Raw genomic sequence first — 11,268 nt, forward strand, 5'->3', positions numbered from 1 at the left:
AAGGTAACACAGTTCGTTTTAAAACAGCATTATTTTTATTTTTATTATTTTAAAACTCTAGGTGCTTAGAAATTTTTCGTATTTAAAAAATAAATTTGTTTGGTTTTTTTTTTCTCTTTTTTGTTGTTAAGCAGGCTTGTGTGTTAGATAAAACGAAAGTGTTATAAGTCTTTGTCAATTAGAAGAACAGGTAACACAATTTATAGAAGGAAAATGAAAAAAACGCAATTTCCAAATCCATTTATAAAAAGAAAATTTAAATTTCAAAATCCTGGATTTTCTTGCACTCATAAAATTTGTATCGAATCACTACACCAGCTTATGAAATTATTAATTTAATAATTATTTAATTCAATATAATTTATTTAATAAATTATTATTAATAGGAGATGTTCTGTGTGGTTCTTCAATTTAAAAATTAAAAAAACCTGTATATTATGAAAACTAATTATTTAATAAATAATTAATTAGTTTACAAATGTGAAGTCGAAGAATGAAATAATAATAAACTAAAATAAACAGAAATAATAATAAACTAAAATAAACACTTCATTCACATTTTTATTTTTGCCTCTTTCTTTCTCAGATCAGAAATTAAACTTCTTTAATTGTTTTACATTATTTTTTCTGTTTCAGTTCATCTCCTTCTATCTAATATTTTATAGAAGTCTACAAAACCCTGAGGAATAGCTGATAAACAGAGTTATTGAAAGATATACTCCACTGTGCTTATAAAAAATATTTATTGAATATTTAGTGTACAGTGCGAAATAAATGGACATCCCTGAAAAGCTTTTGATCGAACGATTGGATCTTCACGAAGGTTACCTCAAATATGCTAATTAATAAATACAGGTGATATTGAAAATTATCAAATCAGACACAAGAAAGTTCTTTTTCTGAATAAACATACCTTTTTTCGATGAATTCGGATTTCTAAGGGGTAACGGCAATCTGCGAAATATGATCTCAATAATTTGAACTGTAAAAAGTGTTGACCTTTTAAGGTTAATTTTACTTTTTAAATATTTCGCCGTATCTCGAGAATTTTTTCAGCAAATTAAAAAAATTTTGCATACATTTATAAAGTTAAAATTTGTATTGTATCGCTACACCAGCTTACGAAATTATTATTTTAATAATAATTTTGATTAAATATTGTTAATTTAATAATTTAATTACTATTAATAGGAGATTTTTCGGGTTGTTTTCAACTGTGGAAATAGACAAAAATTTGTTTATCTATGGAAACTATTTATTTAATAAATCCTTAAAAAATTTATAAATATGAAGTAGGGGAACGAATTAATAATAAATTAAAATAAACATGTAATTCATATTTTGACTTTTGCTTCTTTCTTTCTCGGATCAGAAATAACTTTTTCTTAAATTTTTTTAAATTTTTTTCTGTTTCAGTTCATCCCCAATTCCCTTTTTAATTGGAATAAATGAAATCCGTTATTAATTATATGATATAAAGTTTTTTTTTCAAATAAAAATGCCAATTTTGGACATTTGTGATGTTAACCCTTTGTCACAGAATTTTTATGAAACTTATTTTTCATACTTTTTTCTTATTATTACGCGTTTATTTAGATCAAATTAAGTGAAAAATATTATATTTGGCACATTAATAATTTTTGGTTAAAAACACAACATGAAATATCGGTCTCTCGTTCTACGTTAAACGTAAAAAACATTCAAACACGGCTTAATCCCGAGCAATAATTTTTCAAATTTACTCTTATTCACGGTTATTTAGATCTAAAAAAAAACAGTGATTCATCTTTGACATTACTTTAATTTAAATAATCAATTTCTGATTGATTTTTGAGCATGAATGAAGAAACAAAAATTTGAAACTACTTTGTTTTGATTTTATATTTTAGTACAAGTATCATTCCGATAATCTAACAGATTTTTTTAATAACTATAGACTGTTTTTCAAAATAAAAAATACCAAATTATTTTTTTGCTTGAAGTCAGAAAAAATGGCAACCCATCTGCGTCAAAATGTCAGCTGAGCTGAGACAATGTAAGTATTATTGTATTGTAAGTATTAAGCATTGTGAGAATGCCAATAAAAGCATTATTAAATAGCACCTGGATGTCTACGAATAAAAATACGAGTAAGAAGTTTAAAGAGGATGGTTATTTGATAATATCTTTGGTTAATGGAATATAGACAATTACACAGAAATTTTTTTAGAAAAGCAGCTAAATGTTCTGATTTTTAAAATGGCCAAAAATGCAACGCTCGAAACGGCTATCTTTTAACAAAAAAAAATAATTAAAGTAAATACTTTAAACTTATTTATCCATCTTTAGAATAATTTCTTCAATTAATTAAGAATTTTCTGATATTTTATTACACAAAAAATGCTATTTTCTCACGCATGAAATATAAAAAGCATTGTCCAAATTTCATAACGTGCTTAATTGCCGTATGTTCATGGTTTAAGGTAATCTGATGTCCAAAAATTCAATAAAAAGAAGCCAGTATTAATTTCATTTAACTCATTTTAAGCCTAGCAACAAAATTTCTTTAAATATTGTATATTTTTACTGAAATTTGTGTTACATTCATAAAGACACAAAAATAGTTTCGTGTACGAAAAATAATACTCAAATAAAATGGGTGCGTATATTGCACTATTTACCAATGAAGCACCATTGATTTATTTATAATCAAATTATTTATGATCATTTTATTAATTTTTTTATTTACAGTTCTCGAAACTTCATTCCATCATAAAAACATATGATCCATCTCAAGTGAAATAATTAGAAATTTTCAAAAAGTCGACTTTGTTAATAACCGTTTCAAATTTTTAAAAAAACTAGCGCATTTTGGACATTTATCCATAGAAAATGTTTAATCCAATTGGAATACAAATATTTTATAGAAGTTTTTAGAACCCTTAAAAATAGCAGAAAAATAAAATTATTGAAAAATGTACGTCAAAGTGCTTATAAAAAAATATTTATTGAAATGGCGCGTTGATGAACATTTTGCCGCAAATGGGTTAAATGGAAAAGAACATTGCATCAATAGTGAATATTTTACATACAGTGCGGAAAAATGGATCTCCCTGAATAACTTCTGATCTAATGATTCTATCTTCGCGATCAAGGATTCAATCGTATTGGTTCGAGAAGGTGAGCTCAAATATGGTATTTAATTAATACAGACGATATTTTAAATTACCAAATCAGACACAAAAACGTTCTCTCTTTGAATAAACATATCTTTTTTCGATGAATTTGGATTTCGGACTTTCAACAAACAGAAAGTAGCCGCAATCTTTGAAATATGATCCCAGTGATTTAAGTGATCCAAAGTTTGGACACTTTAATGTTAATTTTATTTTTCAAGTATTTCGCAATATCTCGAGAAATTTTTTCAACAAATTGAAACACTTTTGCCCGCATTTATAAAGTTTGATTATTCAAAAATAACCCCAAGCAAAAATTTATTTCTAATAAATACTTATTATTTTATTTAAAAATAGTTGAAAAACTTCTGAATTGTAGAGTATGCAATTTTTTACAGTCATATCAATTATTGGTGACTGAGCTTGCCATTTTCAACCAATAGCATTTACGATGCTCAAGCTAAGGCTCAAGAGGTGGGTGATGACATAATACAGGAAGTAGTACAGCAGGTAATGAAGTATTGGAATGATTCTCTGATTTAACAATTTTGAGCAATTTTGGGACTTTTGGTCGCTTACTGTTTCGATGATAGGAATTAGCATCCCAGATAATACGCAGTAGGAACTTTTTCTTTATTATCAGCATGTATTTCCCATTGGTAAACTATACATTCATTTATTTATTTATTTGAACTCGCATTTCCAAAGATCGAATTGATCTTAGTATCAATGAAACTTAATTGCACTTATGAAACAATGAAAACTTTTCAACTAAAGAATGCGTATGTAACAGCAAAACAGTGAGAAAAAAAGCATAATTTTAAATTAAGAACCTGCGTTTATTTCCGCGTAAATTTTGGATGTTTTTAAGTGTGCATAATGTCAAATTATCTAAAACAAAATCGTTCTATAATGATTTTATAACTTAAGTGCAGTGGAACTTAAAGTGCTTCGATATACGCCTACGTTATTCCCTACTTTCGTTTTTTGTTTCAGGTTGTAATAGAGGAATCGGTCATGCCACAGCTATTCACCTCGATTCTCTGGATTATCACGTGTTTTCTAGTTGTCTATTTCCTACTGGACCAGGGGTTGAAGAATTAAAGAATAAATGTTCCTGTCGTTTGCAAGTTTTAGGAATGAATATCACAAAAGATGAAAGTGTTCAAGAGGCGTTAGAATTCATCAAAGAGAACCTTGGAACATCTCGTACAAAAACAGCAATGTTATAAAACCAGTGTGGCAACCGTTCTGTTGCACAATACAATGAAAATTATTATAACTATAGGGATTTTTTCCCCGAATTCAAGACATTTTATAGGAAATAATACTTTTAAAAGATATGACTTATTTTTAAAAGTTTTTTGCATACTTAATGCTGAAAACAATTTCTTTTAATTTATAAATATTCTCAATATTTGCACCAAAAGAAGATTTTTTAATAGTGCTAAAAATTATATTAAGATAAAATAAGAACCGAATAATTTCAAATACAACTATATAAAATCAAATTCTTCATGTAGACAAGAAAGAGTTTCGCCAAATGCTAAACCGATTAACCCTTTGACAAAAATTTGACGAACATATTTTTCAAATTTTTTTATTATTAAGTATTAATTTATGTCAATACAAGTGCAAAATATTTTATTTAGCATTTAAATAAAATATGGTTATGAAATACAGTAATAAACACCGCTGCCTTTTTATGCGTTACAGGTAAAATCTGCCAAGCACTGCTTACTTTAAATCACTATTTTTTTTTAATTTGTAATTATTTGCAGTTATTTAGATCTAAGATATTCATAATTGAAATTTCTTTAATTTATAAATTAAATTATTTATAAAATTTTTGAATATAGATTTGAAAAAACAGTTTATGTTCTGAACAGTGCCTCTTCTGTCCACTGTATTTCTGTTTCACCACTTATGCATATAGATTTAAACTGTTAATTTCTCAATCCATGATATCAACTGTTAGCCATGTTGATTCAGTTTTTGATTTCAATTTTTATGTCATTATTACTAAAGGGACCGGAAAATAATGTCGTTTCGGTGCATTTAATATTTGTTATCAAGATTTAATTTTTAATCAATAATGTATTCAGCCTCGTTAGTAAGAATCTTTCAATGCCGGATCGAAAATGAATCGAAATGGATCGAAAAACATTAATTGGTTTTAAGACTAACGAATATTTAATGAGCAGAAACATTACTTATCGGTCCCCTTAATATTATTTACGATTGTGCCTAAATAGTCAAATTCATATGTACAAACTCATATGTATTATACAAACATATACAAACTCATATCATATGTACAAACTCATATTTATTACTTGTCAGTGGTCGCATAGTTGTGATTAAATGTATTACACTGTGTTATTTAATTTTTTTTTATTTTCATTTAATAATTAATGCCTTTTTCATTTGTTTAGTATATATTTGCATTAATAAAATGAGTAAAATATATTGCTTCATAAGTATTCGTTTAAACATCTTCAAACCCAGCGTTTAATATATTGGACAAAGTTCGGAACGATTTTGTCTGTTACGTAATATTTCAAAATATTTTCTCTCTGTTTTTGTGCCTTTTCTAAATGATTTGTTGCATAAAAATACAATTAGATTTGCCTCCGTTCGTCGGAATTTTTTATTAGATGAAAAACTGCAAGTGAGGTACGAAATATGATTCAAATAACCTCTTTGGATATGGCATAAAAATATCTTGTCGAATCTATTTCGAGATCAAAATAAGAAAAAGTTCATTATAAAAATATTTACAGTATGCGGTATACAGTATGCGAAAATGATAAAATTAAAATTTATCGTAATTATATGTGATGATTTAAACTGACTTTGCCTCAAGATATTAAATTTCGGAGAAGTATTAATTTTTTTCAGAGTTATGGGCAGTTGTCAACAACGCAGGCATTCTTAAAGGTTTCTCCATTGAAATAACTCCTATGCAAGATTTTCAAGACAATATAGAAGTTAATCTTTATGGTCATATAAGAATCACCAAAGCATTTTTGCCTTTACTGCGACAATCAAACGGAAGACTAGTTAACTTCACGAGTCTTATTGGTAAGTTAGTTCTGTATGTTAGAAAATAAAAATAAAAATGGGAAATTGAAAAAATCCGAATGGATATGAAGGTCGTAATATTTCATATATATTTTGGAAATATATATATATAATCTGTTTATATATACATCTTTTTACACAGGTAGAATGGTATTGTGCCATTGTGCCATTGAATGGTATTGTGCCAAATTTGGTGCCGTAGGTTTCACACAGTGCTTGAGACAAGAAATGAATGTCTGGGGAGTTTCGGTTATATCTATTGAACCAGAGATTTATAAGTAAGAGAGCAAAAATGTTATGAATATTTTAATTAATTTATTTATTAGTTCCATAGTAATTATCTTTACACTTTTGTACGTAGTAACACTTAATTAAAATAAACAGGATTCTTAAAAAAATTTGCTAGCTTTTAAGTTAGTTTTTAAATTTGAAGAGAATAGATCCTGGTTTATTAAACAGAACGTAGTAATCTTCTTTTGCTTTTCTTCGATTTTTTTTTTTTAATTTTTGGTCATACAGCTAATTTTTGGTGATTTCTGCTGAAACATTTTAAATGTAACACTAACTAATAAAAAGTATCGTTTGAAATTCCTGTTTAAAATATACCATAGTTAATAAATTCAATAATAAAATTGCTTGAAATGCACGGGCTGGACAATTTCAATCAGGCGTGCATGTTTACTCTTATCTATCCTACCGGTCAATAAATTTTCAAAAAGAGATAGTTTAAAATCCTGATTTAATGTTATACAAATTTTTCGCTAATTTGTCAAAAAAAAAGTCGTTATTCAGCGCAAAAGTGGTCAGAATAAAAAGAAAACTGATAACATTCGATAAAAACTAAATGTTATTGAATTTAAGTATATAAATAAAAATTTCTGAAACATAATTAAAAAATAACGGTTAAACTATTATGTTTACTGTGACTATGTTTACTATGACTTTTACTGTGTCAGGTGGCATTTATCGATTATAAATTTCGTGATTTTACGGAATAGCAGTACCATAAAGTATCCCTGCCATTTGAGAAAAACTTACATTTTCTGATTCATTAAATTGTTCTATGAAAAAAATTCCTTGTTTTTTCTTAAAATTCTTTATTTTTGTAACTCGATAATAAAATTATTTTATTTCGTATATTGTAATTTTAATTACTCCTAAATTTATTATTGTTAAGAATTTTACTTATTATTGATAACAATTCCTTTTACCTTGTAAAGACAAAAAACGCAAGAGAGCACTTTGGGTTTTTATAACTGCTGTTGTTTCAAGTTAAAGTATGATAACAAAACTGTAATTATAATGCATGAAAACTATATATATTCAACGTTATTTATGCGTAGTTTAGCAAAATATTAATATTTTGATTAATTTTTATTATTTTGTTGAATTGAGTGTAACTAAATACCTGTAACATTTCCGTATTTTAAATTTTCCATTATTTCTATAGGTATTAAATTTTGTAAAATTTGAATGCATAATTTTAATTTAAGACGTTTAAGTGAAAACATTTAAATTCTTAAAGAAAAAATTTTAAGTTCAACATTTTTCCTGCGTTACAGAATAACAATGAATGATGAAAAATAAATAAAAAGCGAAATAAGTAAATGACATCATATTTGGATAAAAATTATGTATCACCGAAAGCTGATTATGGAGAAAAATATTTTGAATCTTCTAAAAAATTTCAAAATATCTAGATCGTTTTTGCATCCATAGAGATTCGAATTGCAATTTGATGAAGTGGTCTCAGCGGAATTACTGGAAACTCGTGATCAAGTTTGGAGCTCCAGTCGAAATGTTTTTTTCTGCGTTTTTATTATCTAATTTTCTTTTTTTTGTAACGATGGAATCGTCGATTTTTAATAAACATTTCGGCCACTTTTTCACTAGCGAAAGTGTCAAAATTTCATTTTACGCTCAACAATCTTGAAGTCGACTGACAATACAAGTTTCATATTTTTGTAAAGTTTTAAGACGATCAAAGTAACACTCCAGTAGAGAGAGACTTAACTTCTAACATGAGGCTTAAACGACCGGATGCGAAAATCAAAACAAAAAAAAAAAAGAATTTTTTAAATATTCTATTTTTAAAATCAAAGGATCAGACTTTTCCGAAAACCGTACCGATTAACTAATGATTGAGCAATATTTTATTTATTTTTACCTACTGTCACAACTTATTTCTAGACCAAAACATGAGCCTGATTTTACTGAAAATTAGATTTTTCGTTTTTACTTCTCTCCCAAAAATTCATATTTCATTTCTTTAAAGTCACTTGTTCAATCAGGATCTACACTCCCCGTTTAGCAAGCATTTGCAGATTGTTCGTCCACCGTAAGAAGATGATTGTAAGAAAAAACATGGTATGAATCTATTAGTTAAAATGAGAGCTACTTTTAAAACGAAATCAAAAGATCAAAGAGGCAATGGTAGTATTAGAGAATGTTTCGTGCCAAAGATTACTCCGAAGGCCCAATAAATCTTCTCGTTGAAAGGAATTTTCCAAAGGTCAATTGTCTTCTTACGGTGGATGGATCGTAATTTAAAGATCACATTTTTAAATTTAACAAGCGATTTTAAATTTTTTAAATAAATCTAAAAAAGTTAATTTAGGAACTCACAGTGAGAAAATGTCGATTAAAATTGCGAATGCCATTGCCCTACTGCGCATGAGCGTCAGTATAATCTCTGTGTTATGCCTTGCTTATTAATGTAGTTTTCACATTTTACTTTCAGGAAAATAATTTTAATTATGTACAGTTTTACTAAGAATTTTTTAGAGTTCGAAGTTTGTGAAACCCAAAAGGGTAAATTATAATGTTTTTAAGCCAAATTTTTTATAGATTTTGATTTGTTTTGTTTCTCTCTTATACACTCTATAACAAAAAAATCGACGCACCAAGAAGCAATCATCCGATTGCTTTGAAATTTCGTATGCATGAATGTTTTGAACAGATATGGTTGGAATGGTGCCGACTGGGGACGTTTAGTCTTTAGCCACGAATCCCGCTTCCAACTGTGTTCTGACGATCATCGAAGACGTGTTTCGAGACGCACAGGGTAGAGGGATGATCCTGCCTTCACTATTGCACGCCACACCGGCCCTCAACAAGGCATTATGGTCTGGGGTGCCATTTCCTTTGACAGCTGGACCCCTTTGGTCGTCGTTAGAGGTACACTTACTGCACAGCGATACGTCGACGACATCCTAAGATCTGTTTTGCTACCGTTCCTTTTGCAGCTCCCTGGGCAGGTTTTTCAGCAGGACAATGACAGACCACATACGGCGCGTGTTGCTATAAACTGTCTGCAGGCTTGTCAAACTCTTCCTTGGCCTGCCAGATCACCAGATCTCTCTCCCATCGAGCATGTCTGGGATATGATGGGAAGGCGATTGCATCTGGCACGGAATGTTGATGATCTCGTTCGACAATTGGATCGAATTTGGCAGGAAATACCGCAAGAGACCATCCGGGAGCTTTATCGGTCTATGCCACGCCGTGTGGCAGCTTGTATCCAGGCTAGAGGCGGGTCAATACCTTATTGAACTTGTTACTGTAACTCTGCAATAAATTATTCAATTGTTCTGAAATTTTAATCATTTACTATTCTGTACATTGTCTTCCTATCCACCAATTTTCGCTTTAATCAGACAACTCCTTCTTGGAGCGTCGATTTTTTTGTCATAGAGAGTAGAAATGAAAACATTATTCAATCAACAAAACATTTTTGATGTCGATTCATTGTTGTGGTTTCGAAATTTTTTTTCTAAATATTTATTATTGTTATCTGCATTTATTTCTAAAATATGATGTTTTAAAAGCTAAATTTTATTATTATAAATTTTTTTCTAAGAATGCAAAGGAAGCCACTATGGCATAGTGGCTTCTGAGTAAAGCACTGAGTTTCTCTGTGAAAAGCTGGTGGTTTCCCCGGTAGCAGCTTGAACCTTACCCAGCTTTAGATTTACTGATATCAGCTAGTCTAGAAAGTAAAAGTAGCCATAATGTTGATCACAATTATGTCTTTGGACATTAAATTATAAACCCTTAATCTCTTTGACCTCTAGGCACACAACTGACTACTGTGGGAGAGTTTAATTTCATGCATCAATAATAGAACATCAGTAAAAGGGGAACATTATTTGGTTGAAGTTTCAGATCCCACGTGGTATTAAAGTAGTTAAACGGAAAATAATTTTGCATGGTTTTTCAATTTTTTGATGTCTTAGACATGTTCTGGCGTTTATAGATTTTGTTCAAATTTTATAAAGAACAGAGTATGCATGAGGGCGTAGTTGTACTGTGTTAAAAAATGACTGATGGTTTAAAAAAATTAATCCTTAAATAAAATTTAATACTTAAATTAATCATTAAAAAAGACAGGAGATACATTATAAAAACTGTGGTTTTATTTCTTTCTGGATTCGGTGTTGGACAAATCAAAAAATTCGGGTTAAAAAAAAAACTTGATTTCAAGTCAACGCAAAATCGAATAGTCATAAACACTTCTAGTGGTATGGTTAAATACCAATTATGCAGAATGTATAGTCCCATCTCAAGTGCAGTCACACCACTCGTGCATTATTTAATTTGAATTTAGTCAGTAATTTGTTTGCAATCGATTACGAGATGGAATGAGTTAACTGTCTTGCATGTTGTCAGACATCTGCAAAAACAAAAGTTTTCCATTACAAAATGTATAAATATTTTTGGCTGTGTAATAAGTGTAATTATAATTTGATTTTTAAACAGCTGTCGTTTGTATTAAATAATTTTATAATATTTAATTTCTGTCCGATCATTTTCTGTTAAGCTGTATTCGAATTCATCTTAATATTCTCTGTGTGCTACGTGATATTAAAACTAATTTCATTTTTCGAAATAGTGTGTGCATGCATCCTAAGCTAATTGTTATGACTTTTAATTCCATATCTTTACTGAATACTATGCGTATTATGTCATATTGTTATGATGAACTTACTGATAGTGTTACTGATTACCACAAATGGAAGCAACTCATTTT

The 11,268-nt window shown here is 28.8% G+C and overlaps 1 protein-coding gene across 1 annotated transcript; it reads left to right on the forward strand.

The window, feature by feature from the left end:
- The first annotated feature begins 2,013 nt into the window (after positions 1-2,013).
- LOC107449099 (estradiol 17-beta-dehydrogenase 2) lies at positions 2,014-6,521 on the forward strand. Its single transcript, XM_043054542.3, has 4 exons — positions 2,014-2,035; positions 4,152-4,364; positions 6,057-6,239; positions 6,382-6,521. Exons 1-4 carry the CDS (start codon positions 2,014-2,016, stop codon positions 6,519-6,521), a joined length of 558 nt encoding a protein of 185 aa, XP_042910476.3.
- The last annotated feature ends 4,747 nt before the right edge of the window (positions 6,522-11,268 follow it).

The sequence above is a fragment of the Parasteatoda tepidariorum genome, chromosome 3 (assembly GCF_982258835.1).
Source record: "Parasteatoda tepidariorum strain Cologne lab strain chromosome 3, Ptep-v5.0, whole genome shotgun sequence".
Lineage (NCBI taxonomy): Eukaryota > Metazoa > Arthropoda > Arachnida > Araneae > Theridiidae > Parasteatoda > Parasteatoda tepidariorum.

Coding starts and splice junctions, on each gene's coding strand:
- LOC107449099 (XM_043054542.3), top strand. CDS start 2,014: ATGTCAGCTGAGCTGAGACAAT. Junction 2,036..4,151: donor GTCAGCTGAGCTGAGACAAT/GTAAGTATTATT, acceptor TTTTTGTTTCAG/GTTGTAATAGAGGAATCGGT. Junction 6,240..6,381: donor TAACTTCACGAGTCTTATTG/GTAAGTTAGTTC, acceptor CTTTTTACACAG/GTAGAATGGTATTGTGCCAT.